Source organism: Prionailurus bengalensis, chromosome E2 (assembly GCF_016509475.1).
Source record: "Prionailurus bengalensis isolate Pbe53 chromosome E2, Fcat_Pben_1.1_paternal_pri, whole genome shotgun sequence".
Taxonomy (NCBI): Eukaryota; Metazoa; Chordata; class Mammalia; order Carnivora; family Felidae; genus Prionailurus; species Prionailurus bengalensis.
In genome coordinates this window covers 11,568,552-11,592,766 of record NC_057352.1, presented here as the reverse complement: position 1 = coordinate 11,592,766, position 24,215 = coordinate 11,568,552, and the positions used below count along the sequence as shown (strand labels likewise).

At 55.6% G+C, this 24,215-nt stretch overlaps 2 protein-coding genes and 1 non-coding gene across 5 annotated transcripts; 1 reads left to right on the top strand and 2 right to left on the bottom strand.

Moving 5' to 3' along the window:
• Positions 1-2,089: 2,089 nt before the first annotated feature.
• On the top strand, positions 2,090-9,038 carry FOSB (FosB proto-oncogene, AP-1 transcription factor subunit). Of its 2 annotated transcripts, none has more exons than XM_043600539.1 (4): positions 2,090-2,786; positions 4,835-5,038; positions 5,254-5,361; positions 6,360-9,038. In XM_043600539.1, the coding sequence occupies exons 1-4, from the start codon at positions 2,661-2,663 to the stop codon at positions 6,819-6,821; spliced, it is 900 nt and encodes a 299-aa protein (XP_043456474.1). In that variant the 5' UTR covers positions 2,090-2,660; the 3' UTR covers positions 6,822-9,038. The 2 variants fall into 2 exon arrangements, with proteins under 2 accessions (XP_043456474.1, XP_043456473.1); XM_043600538.1 differs by having other exon boundaries at positions 4,718-5,038.
• Positions 9,039-11,782: 2,744 nt separating this feature from the next.
• Positions 11,783-11,869, bottom strand: TRNASTOP-UCA. Its single transcript has one exon. It is a non-coding gene; the product is annotated as a tRNA-Sec (tRNA).
• A 3,335-nt stretch (positions 11,870-15,204) lies between these two features.
• RTN2 (reticulon 2) lies at positions 15,205-23,971 on the bottom strand. 2 transcript variants are annotated; one of them, XM_043600536.1, is made up of 10 exons: positions 23,756-23,971; positions 21,837-21,881; positions 21,198-21,668; positions 20,834-21,091; positions 17,711-17,918; positions 17,233-17,371; positions 17,010-17,079; positions 16,837-16,883; positions 15,974-16,032; positions 15,205-15,708 (listed from the first exon to the last, which is right to left on the bottom strand). In XM_043600536.1, exons 1-10 carry the CDS (start codon positions 23,787-23,789, stop codon positions 15,627-15,629), a joined length of 1,413 nt encoding a protein of 470 aa, XP_043456471.1. In that variant the 5' UTR covers positions 23,790-23,971; the 3' UTR covers positions 15,205-15,626. The 2 variants fall into 2 exon arrangements, with proteins under 2 accessions (XP_043456471.1, XP_043456472.1); XM_043600537.1 differs by lacking the exons at positions 20,834-21,091; positions 21,198-21,668; positions 21,837-21,881; positions 23,756-23,971 and adding an exon at positions 20,108-20,225.
• Between the last annotated feature and the right edge of the window lie 244 nt (positions 23,972-24,215).

Below are 24,215 nucleotides of genomic sequence, written 5' to 3'. Positions count from 1 at the left end.
CATGAGCAGGGGAGGGGCAGACAGAGAGGGAGACACAGAACCCGAAGCAGGCTCCAGGCTCTGAGCTGTCAGCACAGAGCCCGAAGCGGGGCTTGAACTCACAAACCGTGAGATCATGACCCGAGCGGAAGTCGGTCGCTCAACCGATGGAGTCACCCAGGTGCCCCTAAAAAAATAAAATCTTAAAAAAATAAAATAAAAAATAAAAAAGCACAGGCTCTGAAGCCTACATGCTGCATTCTTAGCCCAGCTCTGCCACTACTTTGCTGTGTGACTCTAGGAAAGTGACTTCACCTCTCTGGGCCTCCTTTTCCTTGCAGGTTAAATGGTAGTTCCTACCTCATAGGAGTGTTGTGAGGATGCAAGAAATTAATATGAGTGCTCGGGAAGAACAACCTCTTGTTATTATTGTGAGAAGAACATCCGGGTGCCTCCATAGTAAAGGTGTGAATGTCACGTGTGCTTGTGACCACATAACAGTGTGTGTTTCAATATGTGTGTGTGGTGGTGGGGGGGGGGGTGTGGAGCTATTTCCGTGTGTGGCCCTGTGTGTTGCTGCTGGCAGGTGAATGTCTGAATACCCACATGACCCCGTGAGTCAGTGGCTGTGTGCCTGCATGGGCCACCTGTTAGGGTGTGAAGGTCTTTGGGCAGCAGGGGTTTTGTGCGTCTCCTTTATTCTGTGGGAGAGATGGGGGGCTTGGACAGGACAGGGAATGAGGGGTCACTCCCTGTCTGATGCTGGGGCCGAGTCACTGCCTGCTGGTGGTTGCTGTGTCATACCCTGGTCCGTGTCCCTACTTCCAGACCGGTGGCAGACAGAGGGGGCGTGGGGGAAGGAGGTGGAGGGTAGGCTTGAGGCTGGGCTTTTGTCTGGAAACCTCAGTCTGCCCATCTTGGCCCCTGTGTCCCTCCAGCCTTCCACGTCTCCTTACCTCCTTCCCCACTATTGAAGCGGGGAATCAAGACTCTCCTGGGAGTCAGGGTCCACCCACGCCCTCCTGCTCTGCCTCAGACCTGCCTGTGACCCTGATGGGGGTCCCGTCCTCTCTGGGCTTCAATAGTCTCAAAGCGCTTCTCCCTCTGTGCCCAGGGCTGGGCGAGGCTCTGCTTTGGGAGGGAAGAATCAGGATCTTTGAAATTTGTAAAGCAGCTGCTAGGACCCTTGCCAGTGGATGCTTAAGAGTTGGGGGCTGTGGCATACCCCAAGTACCTGAATTAAACTCTTGAACCCATTTCCTAGCAGGCAGGAGACGCTTCATCCTAAATTTCATTCTCTACCCGCTCCAAACCCGCATACCTCCCAAACGCCCGAATGCGGGGCCAGCAGGGTCCAAAACACACATCCTTTGTCCAGCTGGGAAAACTGAAGCCGAAGCTCAGAGACAGAAAACATTACCGAGCCCGCTCAGCGAGTCCCGGCCGAAGCAGCGAAGAGCCTCGGGACGCCATCCCCTCCTCCACTTTCACCTGGAGCATCACCGCCCCTCTCACTCCCTTTTGGGACTCAGTTTCCCCGCCTACGTGACTAGACCACACTAGCCAGGGCCTTTTCTGGGGGTCTGACCTTCCTCTTGAATGAGGGCGCTGCATCACAGGGAGAAATGTGAGGGGCTTCCAGAAGTGACGGGTACCCGTTCACCGGGGTCTTCCCCAGGCAAGCTTAAGAGCCTATTAATACCGGCCCCCGGGGCGGCGCGGCACTGCGCAGGCGCGGGTGGGTTCCGCAGGCGCGCGGGTTGAGCGCGCGAGCGAGCGAGGGATTCCCTCTGACGTAATTGCTAGGATACCAAACAAACACTCCGCCGCGCCGGCCGAGCTCCTTATATGGCTAATTGCGTCACAGGAACTCCTGGGAGGCGGGGCCGGGATCCCCTCCCGCCGAGGACCCTGGAACGGAGCCCCCACGACCCCCAGGGCCGCGGGGGTGATTCAGGTGGACAGATCGAGGGTAGGGTAGACCTCTTGCCGGACGGCGCGGGGCTGAGTTCCGCAGGACCGGAGATTTTAGGAAGTTTGTGGAGCGCTGGACGAGTGACGTAAGCAGGGGGGCGGGTCCCGGACGAATAAATACAGGCTGGCGGCTTTGGGCTTCATTCATAAGACTGAGAGGTACGGCTTCGGCAGGGACAGGCGGAGCTGAGACTTGGGGACTTGATTGTTGTGGTTCTTGGGGGCTGTGAAGTTCGCTTTATTATTTTTTTCCGGAGAGAAAGTTTTGGGGAGGATTCTTCTAGATAATTCTACATTTTATTTTGGAGGAGCGACTTACTTTTTTTGTCTTCTTTATTACTCCCCTCCCCCCGTGGGACCCGCTGGACGCGTGGAGAAGACCGCACCCGAAGCGGATTCTATACAGCAAGACAGCGCTTTCCGCCTCTGGGGGAGCGATCCCCCCCACGCCCCTGGGTCCTACGGAGCCTGGACTTTCAGGAGGCACAGCGGCATCTTGTGGGGGCCTGGGCACCGCAGAGGAATTGCACAGAAACTTTGCCATTGTTGGAGCGGGACGCTGCCCCCATCCCGAGTTTCCTCGGACAGCGCGCTTTGGGGACGCGCTCGGCTCACCCCGGACTCGCACCTTTCTCTTCCACCCGGCCATAGCCTTGGCTTCCCGGCGACCTCAGCGTGGTCACAGGGCCCCCCCTGTGCCCAGGGAAATGTTTCAAGCTTTCCCCGGAGACTACGACTCCGGCTCCCGGTGCAGCTCCTCACCCTCCGCCGAGTCTCAGTATCTGTCTTCGGTGGACTCCTTCGGCAGTCCACCCACTGCCGCCGCCTCCCAGGTAAGTTCTAGAGGGTTGGGGTGCTGCTTTATGGGTTTTCTTTCTTTCTTTCTTTTTTAAGTCAGGGTTGGAACGCGCCATCCCCCCTCCCAAATAAAGACGCATCAAAACTCAGGATCTGAGAGAGAATAGACTCACCGCGCACTTTGCAAACTGCAGAGTCGGGGCGTGTTTGCAATTGGTTGTGTGCGTGGATCGCAGGAAGGGAACGCAGAGGGGTTAGCTTTGGGGGTGGGGAGAATGCTCCGTTCAGTGCAACGTGTATGCGGTAGCAGGGCTGCTAACTTTTAGCCTGCTCCGGGACTGCCCCCGACCCAGGTCCCCAACCTGAAGCTAGCTCAGTTAGGCAGGTGGGGAAGTCCCAGGGAAGCTTCCAGTAGCCTCCTCCCTTTTCCTTCTCCAACCGAGCGCCTACTCCGGCATCGGGTTGCGCTCGATCCAGCGGGTAAGCTGGCCTCGAACCCTCGCTTGGAGGCGCTGCCTCCGCCTCCTGCGCGGAGACGTAACGGGGGACCCGTGCGTAACGGCTGACGCGCTGGAATCCTCCGTCTGACGCGGGGCACGCACGGCGCGCGGCGCCCCCTTCGTCCGCCCCGCCCCTGACGTCCCGGAGCGTTCTATTTTGGAACGCCGGGGCCACGTTGCTAAGGGAGGGGGCAGCTCGGCGTTCCGATTGGCCGCCGCGGCGCGGGTTTTGGCCAATCAACTTTCCCTTCCTATTTGTAGGGTACAGTTCCCTTCCCCCTCTCTGTCCCCGGAACTCGTGGTTCTTTGGCGCTAGGGTCTCTTTTACGGGCCTCTAAAGGCAGAGCGAGGGGATTCCTGTCGCGACAGGAGCGACTCTCTGCGATCCAATGGGTCCGCGAGGACCCTGCGGCGAGCCGGCCCCTCCGATCTCAGGGGCCGAGGGTGCCTGTGTGCAGGGGTTTCTTTGGGAGACATGGGTGACTGTCACCCTTTTCTCCAGGCATACACAGACACAGTCCCAGCCCCTCTGCCAGATCCCTCTGCTGTGTCCGAGGAACCGGACTGGAACCGCTAACCGCAGGGGGAACGAGCCAGGTGGTCTCCAGGAGCCCCGCCCTCTCTGGGCTTCCAGGACTCTGATTGGCCAGCGAGCCAGCCCTTCCCTCACCACGCCCCCTGGGAGAGTAGTTAAGCCTTCCGAGCAGTTCTAGGATTCCATTTGGGGGGTGGGGGGGGTAGATGAGCGCGGCTCGGGCTCGGGGGCCCGGGACCTACACCCTTCTCCCTCCGCGGCAGTCTGAGGGTGCCCGGGTCGTCACTTTCTCTACCTGTCCGTCCACCGTAACCTGTCACTTGTCAGCCTCACCCCGTGGGGAAACAATTACTTGAAACGTTGTTCTAAACTCCTAGGCCTGTCCCCCAACACCCTTTTAACTAAGACCCCCGCCCCTGCACGGAGGTCTCATGGACCTTCCAGTCGCTCATCCCCCCGGCTCAGAGGGGGGTGTGTGTGTGTGTGAGTGTAGAGGAAGGCTTGGCCTCAGGCCTCTCCCTCTCCCTCCCCTTGCCTGTGGGGTGGGGGTGGGGTGTTGTGGCTGTGTGTGTGGCTGTGACTCCTTCCCGGGGGTTCTGTCACCCGGCTGTGTCCAGCCTCCTCCCCACCCCCCCCCACCTAAGAGTCACCAACCCGGGGTGTGATTCACCACCCGCTGGAACCGTGCAACCTTTCCCCGAAGAAGAAGGAGGAGGTAGAAGCCAGTTGAGCAGAAATCCTCTCATTAACCACTGCGTCACGGTGTAGTGGAAGGGTGGGTGTTGTGGCTTTTTGCCTGTGACACACACATCCACACCCGCTCGCCCTGTGCTCACTCACGGGGGTCGGTGTGTGTATGTGTGTTGGGTGTGTGTGTGTCGGTGTCTCTGTTTGTGTGTCTACGCCTGTGTGTGTATGTGTCACCCCGTAGGAGTGCGCCGGTCTCGGGGAAATGCCCGGTTCCTTCGTGCCCACGGTCACCGCGATCACAACCAGCCAGGACCTCCAGTGGCTCGTGCAACCCACCCTCATCTCTTCCATGGCCCAGTCCCAGGGGCAACCACTGGCCTCCCAGCCCCCGGCCGTCGACCCCTACGACATGCCAGGAACCAGTTACTCCACGCCGGGCATGAGTGGCTACGGCAGTGGCGGAGCCAGTGGCAGTGGCGGGCCTTCCACCAGCGGAACCGCCAGCGGACCTGGGCCTGCCCGTCCGGCCCGAGCCCGGCCTAGGAGACCCCGAGAGGAGACGGTGAGTAAGCGGCAACACAACTCGGACTGGGTCTAGGGAGCCCGAGAGGCAGTAACTTTCTCGCCCGCGGGGTGAGGGGCCACCCAGGCCTCTGGTGGCTACAGAAACCCTAGCAGAGGGTCCTTTTCTGCCTCCCGCAAGAAGAGGAGGTTTGGGGTGGATGGAGGAGGTGCACAAGGTCCCCAAACCTCATGGCCTCTATCTCTCCTGCTCAGCTTACTCCGGAAGAGGAGGAGAAGAGAAGGGTTCGCCGGGAAAGAAACAAACTGGCAGCAGCAAAGTGTAGGAACCGTCGGCGGGAACTGACCGACCGACTCCAGGCGGTGAGGATGGTCCCTGGGGGGGTGGGAGGGGGCAGTGAGGATACAATGAAGGGGGGGCTCTCCCCCCCCCCCACCGTCCTCCCTCCTCGCCACCTGTGCCCTTGTCCTGGGCTGACAGCCAGAGGTTCCTTGTAAGGAGTTAGGTACAGGTGTGGCCAGACAGGGTAACCCCAGGCATACACGCGGACCCCCACAAGCTCCTGCCGGTGCCTGCCCAGGTTGCTGACCTTTCACAGAGGTCCCGCCCTTTCTCCCTTTGCGGCTGGGGCCAGCGTTAGCCCATTTTTGCCTCGGTGTCTCCATCTCTTCAGCCCCCTCCTGGAATCTCCCGGGATCCTTCCCGCTTTCACGTTCTGGAGAGGCCGTGAAACAAAATGCTCCTAATCCTACATCCGTTTCTTACCGCCTGCACCCAAAGTTCTCAGATGCTGGGCAGGCGGCATCCGTCCCCCCCCCCCCCTCCCTGTTTACAACTTACCTGGGTCCGGGAGGTGGGCTTGCAGGGTTGACGTGCTGCCCCTAGAGGAAATCGGGGGAATCCTCCTCTCCTTGCCTTCCTTACCTGGTCACCTCCCTGGGAGGCAGAGGGGGAGGGGTACCAGAGGGGAACAGGTGGCATTAAAAACACCGATCATTCATTCATTCAACAAACCTCTGAGTGCCGCTCCCCAAACCAGAGCCCTCCATATACATCTGGCCCCTTCTCAACTATCCACTGAACACATGGGGAAACTGAGGCTCCTGGGAGGCAAGACCCATGCCCCAAATCCATAGCATACCAGGACTCCATGTCCGGAGACGGGGGGTGCTGGTGGTGGCGGGGGGGGGGGGGGGGGGGCGGGGCGGGGGTGTCTTTCCTCTCAATCAGGAGCTGCCTTTCGGCCCCGGGGCCTCTGCAGCAAGTTCAGGCGACATGGTTCCGACCCACCTTCTCTAGTCGTTCATGGGCCTTTTTTTCCTCTTTCTTCCCTCACCTCCACGCCGCCGGGGGACCTCAGGAGACAGATCAGCTGGAGGAAGAAAAGGCAGAGCTGGAGTCGGAGATCGCCGAGCTCCAAAAGGAGAAGGAACGTCTGGAGTTTGTGCTGGTGGCCCACAAACCGGGCTGCAAGATCCCCTACGAAGAGGGGCCGGGGCCGGGCCCGCTGGCGGAGGTGAGAGATTTGCCGGGGTCAGCATCCGCTAAGGAAGATGGTTTCAGCTGGCTGCTGCCGCCCCCACCACCACCGCCCCTGCCCTTCCAGACCGGCCAAGACGCATCCCCCAACCTGACAGCTTCTCTCTTTACACACAGTGAAGTTCAAGTCCTCGGTGACCCCTTCCCCGTTGTTAACCCTTCGTACACTTCCTCGTTTGTCCTCACCTGCCCGGACGTCTCCGCGTTCACCGGCGCCCAACGCCCCAGCGGCAGTGACCAGCCTTCCGACCCCCTGAACTCGCCCTCCCTTCTTGCTCTGTGAACTCTTTAGACACAAACCAAACACACACACAAGGGAGAGAGATTTGGAAGAGGAGGAGGAAGAGAGAGAGAGGGGAAGAGACAAAGCGGGCGTGTGGCCTTCCTGCCTCTCGTGTCTGACTCCCTGCGACCACTGTCATCGGACAGGAGGACCTCCTTGTGTTTTGTGCCGCCTCTTGTTTCTATGGCCCGGCGAGGCCACAAAGCTGGTGACTTTGGGGGCAGGGGGTGGGGAGGGAATGGACACCCCCCAGCTGCCTGTTGGCCCTTTCACCTCATCCCAACCTCTGGGGAGGGGTGGGTGGGTGGCGGCGCCTCGCTTTGGGCAGAGGGAAAGGGGTGCTGGTAGTGGGCGGGGCGGGGGGGGGAGGGCGGGGGGGTGGAGTCTACTGGAATCTTCTCCAGAGAGGCCTAACAAGGAAATGCCACAGACCGCCCCCCTCCCCCACAATGTCTCCCACGCCCACCCTTCAGGGGGTGCCCAGGCTGGTTCTCCCTGCTCCCCTGACCTTAGCTTATTTATCCAACATTTCCACATGGTTAGATCCTCCTCTGAATTGAGCCTCCCTTTAAGGGAAGTTGATGCCTCCTATGATGCCCTCCTACCCAGACTTAGTCTGAAATGTGAACCTTCTTCCCTGATTGTCCAGCCGCTCCCTTCCAGCAAAAGTGGCTCTGATCTGAATTCCTGGCCTCTTAAGGATCTCCCCCCATTCAGCCCCCAGCCGTCCTCTCGGATTACAGTGTTACCCCAAGCCTCCCAGCCTGGCTCAGCCTTCCCTCCTGGCCTTCCTTGCTGGGCCTCTCTGATTCAGGCGGCAGGGGGCGCTGTGATGTCCGTCCTGGAGCGCTTTATACTGTGAAATGAGTTGGCGGGATTGTTGGGGGGGGGGGGGAGCCCGGTGGGACAGAACCCTTCCGGGGGGATTGTGCCCCCCACGCCTCAAAGCCTTCCCTTGGTCTCCCCTCCCCGCCCCAGCTGCCTCCCTCCTCCCCCACCAGTGAGTTAGACTCAAGGGGTGACAGAATTCGAGAGTGGGGGTGACAGCCACCCATCCGCGTGGCATCTGTCCTCAGGACCCCCAGCCCCAAGCCCTGGCCTTTTTATTTAAGGCCTGACCCCCTACCCCGGCCTAGGACGCCAACTTCTCCTTCCCCTCGGCACCCCCTACATCCTTTCTAGAAAGGGAGCCGTGGGAGTTTGCCAGGGGGCCCAGTGTTTTTCCGGAGAAGATTTGAAGGCCGAGGCTTTGGCCCCTCAACCCCCCAATATTTTCGGACTGGCAAACTCGAAGGGGCTGGACTCCCGCGGTCCCAGCTTCCCTTCCCCAGCCCGCAGCCCCGATCCTTGGTTTTGCCCCCCGCCCCAATCCCCTTTCCTTGTGCTTCACCTCGCGAGGATTTCATCGTGAGGCAAATTGATATTTTTTAACTTCGGGAGGGCCACGCCGCCTTCTGTGCTGCATGGAAAACATTCCACGTGCCCCGTCCCGCGCCCGCCTCCCCCGCCCCATGGCTATTTATCCCTTTCCTGGTTTCCGAAAAGGCACTTATATCTATTATGTATAAATAAATATATTATATATGAGTGTGTGTGTGTGTGTGTGTGTGTGTGTATGTGTGCGCGTGTGAGCGTGTGAGCGCTTCTACAACCTCGGCCTAGGTCGCGTTGGGCCCCAAAGCAGTGTGCCGTTTGAATTGGAAGAACGCTGCTTCTGGAAACTTAGGAGTCGGCCCCTTTCAGGCCGTCTCTAATGATCGTCTCGGCCCCTCTGGTTGTTTCTGGCAGTCTGTGGCTGTTGTCCCTTTCTCGAGGGTCTCTTCCACTCCAGTCTTTTCTCTGCCTGTGTTTTTTTCACCTGGTCGTTTCCATCTGTCTCTTTTCTGACTGTCCCCGATCGGCCAGCTGTCTCCTGACTCTGGGTTTTGTCGGGGACATGAGATTTTCTTTTTGGTGAGTGAGCCTGAGGGATCATAGACTTTTACAATCTGTATCCTTAAGGATTCTGAGTGTGAGTGCAAGACTGTGAGCAGGGCCTGGCCCCTGCCTGCGACAACTTACTGAATCCCCAGCCCCCCAACCCCCTGCTGTATTTGTGATTCTCTTTTTGTATTTTGCACCTGACCCTGGGGGGTGCTGGGGGCTGGCTGGCACTGGGCCACTACCCTCCCCCCCATGGTTCTGCACTGTCGCCAATAAAAAGCTCTTAAAAATGCATCTGCCAAGCTTCAGGGTCTGTTTGCTCCCGGTACCCATCACCTGCCTTCCTCTGGCGGGAGGGGGTGAGGTTAGATTGAGATTGCAGACGAGGTTTATCCTTACGAATCAGTCTACGGCAGGACAACAGGACACGGGAGGATAGACAGCCAGAGGGCTTCCCACAGGGCACGCCTCCTCTTGGAGAGGATGAGGCAGAATAGTAGGCATGAGATACTGACATGCCCAAGGATGTTTCAGAGGCTTCCTGGCAAACGAGGAACTTAGGCAGAGCCCTATATGCTCGGGGTGACCTTAGCGAAGGTCGAATAGGTAGAGAAGCTCTAAACATCCATCCCAAATTACTGAAGATCACCTAAATATAGTATCGGGGGTCCTCAGGGTTATAAGGAACCACAAATTCATGGCTCCCTTTCCACTGAAGACGAATTTCCTTTTACGCGTCACATGATGATTTTTTCGTTTTTGAACGTGCAGGGGCCCACCTAAAATTGAACCCAAAATAGATGAGCCATCCCCAGTGCAAAATTCAAGCCCTCTCTTATTTGTAAGCAGCAAGTACTCTGGGAATTAAGTGAGGGGCCAGAGGTCATTCAGATGCCTTCGTAAAGGAATAAGCAGAAGTTGTCGTGATGGAATCCCTAAATTTATTAATCAATTTGAAACATTTGCCAAGTACCTACTGCGTGCCCAGCCCGGTGCTGGGAGGGCCGGGGACACTGCTGGGACTGAGACAGCGCCAGGCTCTCCCCTCCTAAGGTTCCCAGGCCAGTGAGGGACACAGACCTCTCGGGGATGATCCAAAGCGCACAGGGTTGGGGGAAACCATGGGGCGCGGAACCTGATCTGGGAGTCAGGAAAGACTTCCGTGAGGAGGACAGCTGAGCTGAGTCCTGGAGGCTGAACAGAGGACACAGAAGGGGATAGAAAAAGATGCAGTGTGCACACAGGACAGTTAGTGCGGACAGGGCTTGATACTGAGGGAGGTAGAGGTTCACAGTGGCTGGAGGAAAAAGTGTAGAGAAGCAAGCCACTTAGCGAAGACCCGATTCTGCAGTCTTAAATTCCAGACTAACAATTTAGATCTTCTCCTGAAGCCACCGGGGGGTGGTGGGGGGGTGGTGGGGGGGGTGAGTCATGGTAGGTTTTGAGCACAAGAAGGGTAGGGGCGGGTTTGTGCTTTAGGAAGACCTCTTTCTTTCTTTCTTTCTTCCTTTCTTTTTCTCTTTCTTTCTTTCTTTCTTTTGTTTCTTTGATTCTTTCTTTCTTTCCTGTCTTTTTCTTTCTTTCTTTCATTTCCTTGTTTCTTTCTTTCCTTTCTTTTTCTTTCTTTCTTTCTTTCCTCCTTCCTTTCTTTCTTTCATTTTCAAAAAATGTTCAATGTTTATTTCCTATTGAGAGAGAGACACACACACACACACACACACACACACAGAGCCGGCAAAGACAGAGAGGGAGACACAGAATCCAAAGCAGACTCCAGGCTCTGAGCTGTCAGCAGGGAGCCCGACATGGGGCTCTGGCTGACAGACCATGAGACCATGACCCGAGCCAAAGTCAAGAGCCAGACACTTAATCCACTGAACCACCCAGGTGCCCCGTTCCTTGCTTGCTTGATTTTTTTTCTTTTCTTTTCTTCTTTAAAAAATATTTATTTACTTAAATAATCTCTACACCCAATCTGGGGCCGGAACTCAAGACCCCAAGATCAGGGGTCATATGCTCTTCTGACTGAGCCACCTAGGAGTCCTGTAGGAAGACTGCTCTAACCACCAAGCTGAGGGTAGTTGGCAAAGGGGCAAGACAGAGGCAGGAGACCCCGGCTAGGCAGGGACACCCGTGTGTGCTGCTGGGGAAGCCTGGAACAGGGGCAGGGCTATGAGACAGGAGGAAGGGACTGAAAAGACATTAGGAGGCAGAGTAGACAGGACATGGTGAAAAGCTAGCTTGAGAAAGACAGAACAGGGCAGTGGTGACTAGCATGGGCCAGCGGTCTGAGAGGCCCGGGGCTGGAGGCCTACCAAAGCTGGGTGACCTTGGACAAGAGACTTCATCTCTCTAGACCTCAGTTTTCTTGGCAGCAGAATGGGGCTATGAGGAGTCAGTGAGCTCATGCATGCCAACACCGAGTGCAGAGTGAAGGTGCAAATATCACCATCCTCACTGCATTATTGGGGCCACCTTGATCCCTGCCCTGGGATATCTCCGCCTTCTCTTAGCTAATCCTTGCTCATCCTTCAGGGATCTGCCCAAATGTCACCCTGACGCCTCACCCGAACCCAGGTCTCCTTCCTAGATGGCCTCTAAGTTCATTACTTGCCTTCTCAGTAGTTGACATCCTTGTAGCTGTTAATTAAATGTGTAATTAATGATTGCTTAATGTTTGTCTCCTTCACTGGACTGGGAGCACCAGAACTGGGACTGCCATCAGCTCTGTGTCGCCAGCACTGCCCAGTGCAGGACCTGACACCCAGCAAATACTTGTCAAATGAATGAATGAATGAATGAATGAATATTTGACCGATTAATAAATACATGTGTGAGCAAATGACTGGCTGAGGAATAAGCAGGTGATAAGGGAGAGAGCCGGCAAACGTGTAACGGTAGGAAGAGACCCGCATGGTGAAAGTTAAAACTGTGAGGCAGAGGGTTGCAGTGACATTTTTAGGCACCGGGTAGAGGGATGTTCTCTTGATAGCCCGTTCTAGTATCCAGTTTGGAGGGAGTAAAACGGAAGTTGTTAACGCCCGAAAGGTGGAATTGAACCACTCTGTCGCTAGACAGCTACAGGTTTGAAGCCTGCACCCCAGACCACTGAGGATCATCCGGGCAAGACAGACGCTCCGCCACACAGCTATATAAAACCCAAGAATCCATATGTCTTTAGACTTATGGTCACATACTTTAGGCTGGTGTGAGATTGTTGATTCTGGTATCTATAAATTCTCCCCGGCTAGGGCACATATCCTTCCAGAATGTTACCTTTCTCTTACATGGCACGAATCATCCTCCCTTTGGAAATCATCTTCATTTGCATAGCGCCGCGCATTCTGGGAAGCGGTGTTCGAGGACGCGGCCCACTTACCTCTAGGTGTTAAAGGGCCAGAAGCCCCTTTTTCCAAGCGAGAAGGTTTTTTTTGTTCTTGTTTTTGGTTTTGTTTTTAAGAGGAGAAACTCATAATTCGGCTTTCAGAAGACTCTTCCCCGAAAAAATCCGAATTCGAGTGAACGAATGCCAGCTAGAGTTTGACTTAGCCCAGCCCGAGACTCCGGCGAGGCGGTTATAGAGCTGGTGCGACACCTGCTGTTCCTTTGAGGAATTTCAACGACCTACGGAGCCCTGTTCGTTCAGATATTTATTGAGCGCCTACTAAGCCCCAGGCACCGTCCTAGACAGCGTAACGACAGCAATTCTGTCCCCATTGAGCCTAGCCACTGGAGATCATCAATTTCTGCACCTATATTTTTATGGCCAGGGAAACCAAGGCTTAGAAACGTATGGTGTCGGACCCTAGTTCACACAGCCTATCCCCCAGGGGAATCCGAATGGCTGAGACCAAAATCGCGACCCTTTTATAATCTAAGTCAGTGATCCTTTGACAACACTGTCGTTCCGGACCATATGAAACCTACCTGGGGCTCAAGTTCCCACCATAGCCTTACAAATCCTTATATTCTCGTTCTGTTCACTCCTCTGACCCCATCTCCTACTCCTTTCTCCTCATTTACTTGGCTTTCTGGCTTCTAGATCTCCTGCTGCCCGCACCAGGCATACTTTTTTCTCAGGGCCATTGCGTTTGCTGATCCCCTGCCTGAATCTCCTTTCCTTCACACGTCCACATGACTCACTGCCTCCCTTCATGCTGGCCTTCACTCAAATACCACCACTTGGTGAAGCTTTCCCTGACCGCTCGTTTAAAATAGCAAAGACCCTTCATTCTATCCCCTTACCCTGACGGACTTTTCTCCATCACGCCAATCACCACGTGCCCTGTTCTATGTCTGTTTGCTGATTGTCTGCCTCCCTCTAGAATAACGGTTCTATAAAACTATGGACTTTGTTTTGGTTTATTTCCATGTCCCTACTGCCTAAAGAGTGCTTGAGAACTTAGCAGATGTTTGGAGACAGGTAAAGGTCTGTAGGATGAATGAAAGGTTATTATCATGATCCTTCTCTGAACCTCAGTTTCCCCAACTGGAAATCTGATTTCACTGGAGGAATCACAATGAGCAGATGGACATAAAAGGCTGGGAGGCACTCAATAAAGGCTGTTTCAATCTCCAACCTGTTGCCAGCTTCTAGTGCAGGTGTCAAGGATGGGCCTGTGGGCTTTAACCATTCCTGGACTCGTAATTTCAACCAGTCCCTCTTACAAAGCGACACTGTCTTATGGAAAGTATGAATAGAAGCATCTTTAAGAAAAATCGCTTTTTTAAAACTATTGTTTTTGTTTATTTGTTTGGAGAGAGACAGAGAGCACGTGCGCACACAACTGGGGATGGGGGTGGGGTCAGAGAGAGAGAGAATCCCAGGCAGGCTCCTCTCTATCAGCGCAAAGCCCCACATGGGGTTTGATCCCACAAATTGTGAGATCATGACCTTAGCAGAGATCATGATCTGAGCAGAGGTCAAGAGCCAGACGTTTAACCGACTGGGCCGCCCAGGTGCCCCGCTATTTTTTAATTTGGAAATTTAACACATTGACCCTGCCTGGCAAATCTATATTCAAGAGAAGCCCCCTTAAGCCTTCTGTGTGTGTGTGTGTGCGCGTGTGCGTGTGTGTGTCTAGAGCTGCTGCTAGGCAACCCCTACACACGAAGACTGGGGCTGTAACTACTACTCCCGTAACATCATTATCTATCTCCTAAAATGTGACATGCGTCGCTAGAGGCAAATGAGATGATTTTGGGTGATGCACGAACAAACAGTTTAAACGTTAATAGTTTTGTGTTTATTTTTACTGCTATCTTCTTTTTTTTTAATTTTTTTTCAACGTTTATTTATTTTTGGGACAGAGAGAGACAGAGCATGAACGGGGGAGGGGCAGAGAGAGAGGGAGACACAGAATCGGAAACAGGCTCCAGGCTCCGAGCCATCAGCCCAGAGCCCGACGCGGGGCTCGAACTCACGGACCGCGAGATCGTGACCTGGCTGAAGTCGGCCGCTTAACCGACTGCGCCACCCAGGCGCCCCAGTACATTTCTTTTTTAAAAGACATTTGTTTTATTTTTAATTAACCAATTTGAAGGAAAATATTAGATGAAAAATAGAACGGGTGAGAGAAAGATCATGAAGGTCGTGAGGGGATGATCGAGGTTTGGAAACAATGTCACAGCTAACAAGCAGCTTGTGTTTACTGGGTATTTATTATATGCCAGGCCCTGTACCAAGAGCTTTGCATGTAGGCACGGTTATGGTACAGTTTTTCATTTGAGGAAACTGAGGCTCCAAGAGATGAAGTCACTTGCTCAAGGTCACAGAGCCAAGAGGTAGTGAAGCCTGGATTCAAATCCAGGTCTGTGGGTTGTTAGAGGGTCCAGTCTCCTGCCTCCTTCTCCCTCGGTTTTGGAACCCGAGGCCCAGGCAGCCCATGGGGCCTTTTACCTGGTCCCAAGGCAAGTGGAATAGAGAAGTTGGAGGAGAGACATTTGAGAGTGACAAGACATGGCTTCCTGACTTATTAGATGGTGGGGGCCAGGAACTAGGAATCCAGGACCATACCTAGGTCTCTAGCCTGGTGACAAAGTGGCAGAGGGGCCATCCCTGAGCTGGACATCAGGTAGGACAAGGGAAAGGTTTGGATGTGTTTGTGGAGGGAGTTGTTCCAGAAGGCAGCTGGGCACGGGTCTGGGACTCAGATGAGACTGGCTGCCCCACAGGCAGAGTGTGGGGATCGACTAGTGATGTCTGCCTTGAGCAGAGACAGGGAAAGTAGCTGTCAAGGGCTTGGCTAGCCCTGGGACCGAGGGTCTCTCAGCATCATCCCCTCAATCATTTCAGAATATACGATTTGAAGAGAAACCAGAGTATCAATCATTTCAGAATATAAACAGATTATGAGGGAGCGTCTTCTGGAGAGATGGGAAGATTCCTCCTTGGATATCACTTAGGTGCTTTTCAGTGCAGGAAAGTGAAAGCTGGAGGAGGCTGGAAGCACAGGAGGCCTTGGGTTTTCCACAGGAGTCTTTATTACAGTGTAAATCCAAGCTCAGGCCTCCCCTGGGCCCCATGCAAAGCCCTGGCTTTGGGGCTAGTGGCGTCCAGGAGACACCAATCTCTGACGGCGCCTCCAGCGGCGGGGTCGCGGAAGTGCAGGGCGGGCGCCCTATCTAGGCAACTACAACTCCCAGCAGGCGCCGCGGCCAAGGTGCCTCGCCTTTCCTGGACTCCTAGAGCAGAGCCTCTTGGGAAATGTAGTCCTGGCCGCTCAGGCAATTTGCACAAACTCCCTGGTGCGAGTGATCCAGACACCCGCCGGGAAATGGCTCGGGCGGAGGCGGCGGGAGGGTGGGGATGGAAGGGAGATGGAGTTGGGCAGAGGGCTGCGGGGGATGGGGGCAGGCGTCCCGAGGGCAGAGACACCCCTTTCATTCGGCTTTGGCTTTGGATCCAGAGACTGCGGCTGCTGCCGAGGCAAGGGCTCCGGACCCTGGGATCTTAGCTCGGATCCTGAGGGGGAAGCAAGCGGAGTCACAGGTTGGAGCAAGAGACCGATAGGAATCTGAGAACTAAGGGGAAATCGGGACGGGGGAGCTAGCTGTGGGCCTAAAGCCAGCCCCTACCCTTCACCTAATGGCCTGCATGGGGATTGTCTGTCTCCCTTTGAGGAGGGGGCATTGGCCCCAAGAGATTTAGGAACAGGTAATATCTGGGGGAAAAAAATTCCTAAGCTTCCCCCTCCCCCAGCCCATCCGTCTCCATTCCGTGCCCTTACTTAGCTTTGATGTGGCTCAACTGATTGGTCACCAATCCCACATACTGGTCCATCTGGGCCTGGGGAGACCAAGAAGGAGAGATTGGAGGGGTTCTTCTCTCCAGTTCATTCAGGAGGCTGCCTCCTCCCCCACCTCCACTTGCGAAATTGGGGAAGGTGGTCCACTACTCAACTCGAAACCTAGCACCATACCCTCGGAAGTCAGAAGTTCGAGCCGACGTGTCCGTCAGTTGGGCCAAGCTCTGCGTGGGGAATGATGTCAGGTAGACAAGAATTTGCCAGGAAGTCTGCTTCCTGGGCATGACTATGAATCTCTGAGTGAGTCCTACGTGAGTGCGTCTGTGTGTGAGTCGGGTGAGAGTAGAGGGAACTAACGTTAGCTGCCAAGTTCCTGCGTGGATTGACTTAAATGCTGGTTCAATTCGCAGTGTTACTGACTTTCCGAGTCTTGATGATGCCGGCACGGGAGGGACTCAGGACTGTCTCTGGCAGACACGTGTATCACTTGGTCGTCAGCTGTGCCGGAGAAGGGATCGTCAGTCCATCTGCCTGTCTCCGGATAGGATATGTGTCGGTTGGCCTCTGGTTCTGTCAGTGTTCCGGACAACAGTCCTCTGACCGGATACTGACCTCGAGGTCAGTCCCTGGCAGTTTCAGGGTGAAAACATCAGTTAGGCCACCTGCCTTGGGGTGGGGCATGTCAGTCACACCCTGACTCTTTCGGGGCAGAAACACCAATTGGTCCTCCTGTCTCTGACGGGGACATCCGTCCACAGGACCCTGGCTGTGGCAGAGGGCGTGGGGGTCATCAGACCACCCATATTTGGCTGGGACACTGCCGACCGAGGTCCTGTCACACTCACCTGGTGTTGCCGGTACAGGAAGGGGACAGTGAATAAACCGATCACTCCTGTAGGTACAGAAATGGAGGTCAGGGTTCTCCTAAGACATTACCAGTTCCATCTAGAACCCTGTCCCCCCACCAAACCCCAATGACCCACTTCCCCACCTGCTCCCCACAGCCTTCCCGGCTCACCCAGAATCAGAAGAGTCAAACCATTGAAGACGGCACCCACGAAGGTCAAGATGTAGAAGAGAAGGGCCAGCTGGGGGGGAGGGTCAGGTCAGGGTCAGCAGAGCCTAGGGGCACTCCCCAGGTTGCGAACTTACCCAGCAACGGCCCTCCTACCCCCCAAGGGCAGCAAGGCGAATGGTGGGAACCCATGAGGGGGTAGGAGGGAGTGTAGGTTTCGAGGCACCTTGAGGGAGTCCACAATGTCCTCTACCAGGAAGAAATGCCGCAGCTGGATGGCCAAAGAGACCACTCGGGAGGCAATCTGCTGGGACAGACGTTCCATCTGCTCCCGAGTCAGGGTCAAGTCCACATCCAGATAGGCCCTGAGAGGACAAAGGGGTGTAAGGCAACTCAGTGTGCGGAGCAGCCCAGGCTGAGGGTTGTGGCCGGGACAAGGGCAAGAAATAGGGGTTGAGGAGAAGGCTAGGGCTTTTAGCCCCAGAGAGGGCTAGGGTCAAGGTCAGGGTCAGGAGATGGGATGGAGGATTCAGGGTAAGAGGTTAGGATCGGAGGTTAGGGCTGGAAGTCAGGGTCAGAATGAGGCTGGAGTCAGAAACACGAATAGGATGGGTCACGAGCAGCGCCTGATTTGAGGTCGAGGGTCAGCCCGCCCAACACTGGGGTTCAGACCGAGGTCGAGGTTAAGGGCCGGGGGTTCTCACTGGAAGGGGTTGGCACCGTCGCCCCGGTGCACGGCCTGCAGCACTTTTCGGTAAACCCTGAGAGAGATGGTGCCACAGAGCAGCAACAGGGCCACGTGGGCGGTCACGGACACGATGCTAAAGTGCAGGAGGCAGAGGAGGGAGACCATGAGGCCTGTGAAGACCACGCCTGACGTCCTTGTGTCCTTCCAGTACAGCAGGTCCGCCACTGTGGAGGGAGAGGGGGCGATCAGGCTGGGCTTTGGACCTGGCCTGGCTGACCTCTTGACCTCCCCCTTCCCAACTCGGGGCTGAACCACGACGTCTCGACGCCTCTGGCCTGAGCCTGAACTCAATTTCCCAATTTCCCGTTGTCTTCTTTGATTCGGAGCTGCTTCCCCTCGTCTCCTGGAAAACCCAAGGTAGCCAGGTAGCAAGTCCCCTCAGTCTCCGTCCCTCCCATATGTTATGGGTGGATACAATTTTTAGTCATTATTTATGGAAAATGGGATCATATAGATACTTCTTTTGGGTTTTGGTTTTGGTTTTTAGAGAGAACGCGTGCGAGTGTGGGCGAGGGGCAGAGGGAGGAAGAGGGAGAGAGAATTCCAAGCAGGCACCACGCTCAGCACGGATCCCGACCTGAGGCTGGATTCCCACAACCCTGGGATCATGACCTGAGTGGGAATCAAGTCGGACACTCAAACAACTGAGCCACCCAGGTGCCCCCTATATATACTTTTCTGTATTACACACATCCCATTCTCTCCCCCTGCCCTAGAATTCCCTCCTAGGCAGTTGGAATAGCTCTTAATTCATTCTCTCTCTCTCTCTCTTTTTTTTTTTTAAGTTTGTTTATATATTTTGAGAGAGAGAGACAGAGAGTGCAAGAGGGGTAGGGGCAGAGACAGAGGGGAGGGAGAATCCCAAGCAGGCTCTGCACGGTCAGCACAGAGCCCTCTGTGGGGCTCGAACTCACAAACCATGAGATCATGACCTGAGCTGAGATCAAGAGTCTGTTGCTGACCTGGCTGAGCCACCCGGGTGCCCCTTAGTTCATTCTTTTTAAGGGCCCCATGAGATTCTGTAGTGTGGCTGCACAATCATACATTTCATTCAACCATGTATTATTGCTGGGTCATTCACTTAGTTTCTTAACCCTCACTCCTCCACCGCGGTGCACGCACCAGCCTTCTACAGATGTTCTTACGTTCTGCAGGGAGGTTCTGGTTCTGAGACAGAATCCCAGAGGTGACATGGCCGGATGGACTGGTTATGGATTTTTGAACGCCGTAAATATTATCAGATCGCTTACGAGCAAAACTGTTAACAGTTTGCATTTCCACGAGCAACTTTCAGAGTGATCTTTTTTGTAGCATCCCGCCCAGCAATGGCTATTCTTGTTCTTTTGATGGTTTTTGCCAGTCTGACAAGTATAAAGTGATAGCTGCTTGAGACTCCCACCAACACCCTTCTCTAAGTCCTAAATGCATTAATAACAACATCCTCCATATATATATATATATATATATATATATATATATATATATATCACACAATCCTCCTTTCTAAGCCCTAACTCAAATTGCTGACTCCTTTCTGAGATGCTAAGCTCACCTCACAAGCCCAACCTGAGCCCTGACCAATGACTTCCAGACTCCAACGTTTTATTGATTTATTTTTAAATGGGCTCTATGCCGGACGTGGGGTTTGAACTCATGACCCTGAGATCAAGAGTGGAGATCGAGAGTTGCATTCTCTACCGACTGAGCCAGCCAGGCGCCCCTCCAAGGTTTCACTGTGCCCATCTAAACGTTTAACAGCCCTCCCAATAATATGATCCCATCTGAGCCTTGAACCCTTCCAGACCCCCTCCACCCTCACTCTGATGGAACTCTGACCCGTCTTGACTGGTGCCCCTCCGAGTCTGACTCTCCTCACTTCTGTATCTTCCTTATAGATAGTCTCCCATCTACCTCTAACTAGGGCAGGCCTCCCCCCACCCGCAATGCAGGGCCCTCCCCTGCAGGCTCCCCAAGGCCCGTGCCAGTGGGTGGAGGAGGGGCCGGGTCGCCTGAGGCGGGGGCTAAGTTTAGGCACGCTGGGGGGAGGGGGCCTGGCCCACAGCTGTGCTGGCCTGTCCAGCTCCTGAGTGACAGCACCGCCTGGGCCTGAGGCTGGGGGAGGGGGCCTCCCTGCTCTTGGGCCCCAAAGCCTCTGCCCCGGGGAGAGAGGACCCCACGCTCCCTCCACGCCCTCTCTAGACACCCCTGCAGCCCCCCAGCCCCAGCCTGCAGCGCTGGGGAATCCGGGACCAGTAGGAAACATACCGGCAGATTTGAGGGACATAAGAGAGAATCTGGACCCATTTACACAGTCCCCCGACCCCAGTCCCCCCAGCCCGCTCCGAAAGCCCACCTTTACTCCCCATCTCCGCTCCGAGTGAGTGAGAGGCTGCGGACACCGCTACTTCTCAGGGATTTTGCCCACTTCGGTGGAACCCGGAGGGAGGGAATAGGGGGCGGGGCCCCTTTGGACCCAGCCAATGGCTCTCCACAGGGGTGGGGACAGTTCCAAAAAGGGGTGGCTCTTTTGGTAAACACCCGAAAGCAGTGATGTCTATCACCAACCCATGGCGTTTATGGAAGCTAAGCGTATTTTAGAGAAAGGTGGGGTCTACACTGGCCAGTGGATACGGTGAGGCAAGAGGAGAGTTTTTAAAAGGCGTAGAGTTTACTTATAAATGCCCCACGGCCACATCCAGAAGACAGCCTTCCCCCTCCCCCGCCCCCCCCCCCCAGGGGATCTGTCCTGTCCAAAGTCAGCCTCTAGGAGGAGCACTCCAAAAGAGGTATTATTATTACTATTATTATTATTATTATTATTATTTTTTATTTTTAGCAATCAGCCAATCCTAATGCTCAAAGCAGGGCTAACTTCTCAAGTGGGAGGGCGAACTATATAAAAGAGCCAATGGCAATCTTAGATAACGGGAAAAAAAATTTTTTTTAAAGGATGGAGTTTATACCTAGCCAACATCCACACCTCCTCTTCTCCGCCTCCTCACTTCCTTCGCAAGGTTGGTCCCTTTAAGTTCCATTTCTCCTACCCTCTCTGTGATTCGAAAGAGAACCTTTACTTTACCTAGAAGGAGTGGTTCCAATGTGAATTCTGATTGGTCCGTGCTATCCAGGCACTGCCCCGTGATTGGCTCCCGCTCCAGAGGCCCCCACGGCTCTTCCTCTTTCTGGGCCAGTGAGGGCTCATCAGGCCAAGAGTTCGAATCCCGGGGTTGGGAGGGGGACGGGGTAGCCGCCTGGGGAGTTCCAGAGCCAGGGCTGGGCTGCGGAGTCAAGACTGCCGGAGGCGGAGACTGAGGGACCCCGTGTTGCAGGTCCAGTTCTGGCAGTTAGAGAGAGAAGGCTGTGTGAGCTTTCGCCTTGGAGGTGCCCTGAGGAGAGACCACCCACCCCTGGCGGCTTCGATCCCAGAACCTCGGACATCTCACCTTTCCCAGCCTCTCCAACCTCCGATCCGTCAGGCTCCTCGTCCTCCAGCGGAGTGGAGCTACTGGTGGCAGAGTCTTCCCCGGACCCTGCTCCCCGGGCCGCCCAGTCCAGCCGGTCGAGCTGGAGCCCTAGATCCTCCAGGGGGCGTTCTACCGGAGGGGCAGTGTCGGGGTCACCGCGGCGCCCAGGCTCCGGGGATTGGCTCAGGCTGGGGATGCTCTCCAAGCTGTCGCCCAGGCCAGGCTGAGGGGGTGGGTCTCGCGGTTCTGAGACTGAGCGGCCCTGGGGCCGGGGGCGGCGGGCAGCTGAATCCCGGCGCGCCCCAGAGCCCACCACACCGTCGAAGGCGATGTAGGAGAAGGTCAGCTCCCTGGGGGTGCCCCAGTCCTGCGACGTGGTCTCTTCCTCGTCGTCCTCCGAGAATTCTCGGGCCGTGTGAAGCTCCCGAAAATCCGAGTCGTCGTTCGCTCCTGCAGTCAGCAAAGGGGGACGTAAGCTGCACGAAGCAGGGCCCTGACCCACCCTCCCCAACCCTCCCCCCCCTCCCCAACCCTCCCCCCCTCCCCCCAACCCTCCCCCCCTCCCCCCAACTGTGAGCCCCTTCAAGTCCCGCTCTCACGTCCTCCCCCTCCACTTACCTTCTGTGGAGTCAGGGGTGGAAGAGGCTGTAGACGGAGCTTCTTCTGCGAGAGGGAAAGAATCGAAGATTCTTAGAAGCTTAGCCTGTCGAAATCACAGAAGTGTGCCAGTCCTGGAAACTTGGACGGTTCGAGTTAAGGAATCTTAGACTATTTGAATCACAGGACCTTTAGAACATCCTGCATACAGACTGTAAAACCTTACTATACTGCTGTCAGGAGCTCAGCCTTCAACTATCCGGGAGTCTTAATCTTAGAATCTGCAAATTAGGACTTTTAGGAAGTTTCAGTTAGTTCATTCTTTCAACAACCATTTATTGAGCACCTGCTATATACCAGGCACTGTTTTAGACTGAGAATACAAATGTGAACAGAACAGACAAAATCCCTGCCCTCGTATAAAACTCCATGGGGGAGATAGACAATACAGGATTAAATATATGATGTTGGGTGCTAAGTGTGTAGAGAAAAATAAAGCAGGGTGAGGGGAGAGAAATTGAGAGGGTGCTATTTCAGACAGGGTGGTCAGGAAGACCTTCTTCCTCTCCTTCCTCCTCCTCCTCTTCTTCTTCCTCCTCTTCCTCCTTTTCTCCTTTTCCTTCTCTTTCTTTTAGTGAGCTCTACGACCAAGGTAGGGTTCGAACTGATGGCCCCAAGATCAAGAGTTGCATGCTTCACCAACTGAGGCGGCCAAGCACTCCAGGAAGACTTCTTTGATAAGGTGACATTTGAGCAGAGACGAATGAAGTGAGGAAGCCATACAGATGTCCAGGGAAGAGTCTTCCAGGCAGAGAAAAAAGCCCAGTGCAAAAGCCCTGAGGCAGGCACTACATTGGGCATATTTGAGGAACAGGGAGGTGTGAAGGTGTGACTGGAACAGAGTGATTGGGTGGGAGACGAAGGCAGAGTGGTGGTCGTGGTGGGGATCATGTAGGGCCTTCCTTTGCAAGCCCAGGTAAGGACACGATCTTAGAATGTTGGGATGATACTCTAAAATGCTGAAATAACAAATTCTTGGAATTTTGGCATCTGAACTCCTAAGATATGCAAGTGGCTAGGTCTGAGAATGCTGAAATTCTCTGCTGTGGGAGCCACAGGGGTGTGAGACAGAGAATGTTAGACGAGGACTGTTAGAGATCTCAGTGGGGTCTCAGAGATCGTGGGGATCAGGTCTCAGAGATCGTGGGGATCAGGTAAGGCAGTTTCAATTGTGGAACCTAGCCCCTCAGAGCTGAGCTAGCCTTGGGCTTTGCCTACAGGAGATGTTTAATGCTGTTTGGAAACCGAAATGAGATACCCCCTGCTCCCACCTCGTTTTGGCAGCTGGGGAGTCGGAGGCTGGGAATTAGAGGCTCGGAGTGAAATGGGTTACTACTAATCAGTGGTAAAGCCCACTAAGGACCCAGGAGTCCTGGCCCCAACCCAGGGATGGTTGTGTCCAAGGGACGGGATATTGGACAATTTGGGCGAGGTCGGGGCAGCCTCTGAGTCTGGGCAGAAAACGGAGGTGGGATGCGAAGATGGATGATGTGGGGGCTAGATCCCTCTTCTCTATCTTGGTTCTACCCCTCCATTCAACTCCCCTACCCGCCGCCTGCGGCCAGCACCAGGGCGAGGGGACAGCTCCCGGCGAGCGTCCTCTTCTCTGGGTGGGGTCCGGCGCCATATCCCAGAGCCCGGCGCTCCCCCCCACCGCCAGCTATTTCAGTGCCCCCCACCTCCTCCTTGACTCACTCAGGTCCTCCGGGTCAGGTCGCCCCCATCGCCGCTAGAATGCGGGGGGAGGGGAGAGCTTCCTTTGTCTCCTTCGCCTCCTCCCCCATCCCAATTCTCCCGCGGCCCGGCACCGAGGGGTTACTGGGGAGGAGCCCACCCGGGCCTGTGAGCCCCACACCCGGCCTGAGCCTCCCCCTACTCACTGCAGTGGGCGAAGACCGGCAGGACCTGCCCCATGGCCCTCCTCGGGCCTGCATCGGGACCCCCGCCCACTCCGGCCACGCCGCCCTGGGCCTGGGGCCTCGGGCGCTCATCTCCGCCGCGCCCACGACGCCGCCGCCATCCTCGCCGCCTCCTCCTCCCGGGCCGCTCCAGCAGCAGCCGCCGCCGCCGCCGCCCTCTGCTCCGCTCGGCGGGGGCGGGCGGGGCCGCGGCTGGGAAGGCACTGCAGCGCGGGGCCGGGGGCGGGGCCAGAGGACGAGAGGGGCGGGACCTGAGGAAGGGCGGGGGGGGAGGCGGGTAAACACCGAGGGGCCAGGGGAGGTGGGCGTGGCTTTTCTACGAAAGGGGCGGGGCTAGAAGGTTACACCACCCGGCCGAAAAGGCGCGGAAGGCGGTCTGAAGGGCGGGGCCTAGATGGAAGAGGGGGCGGCCTCTAGCGGC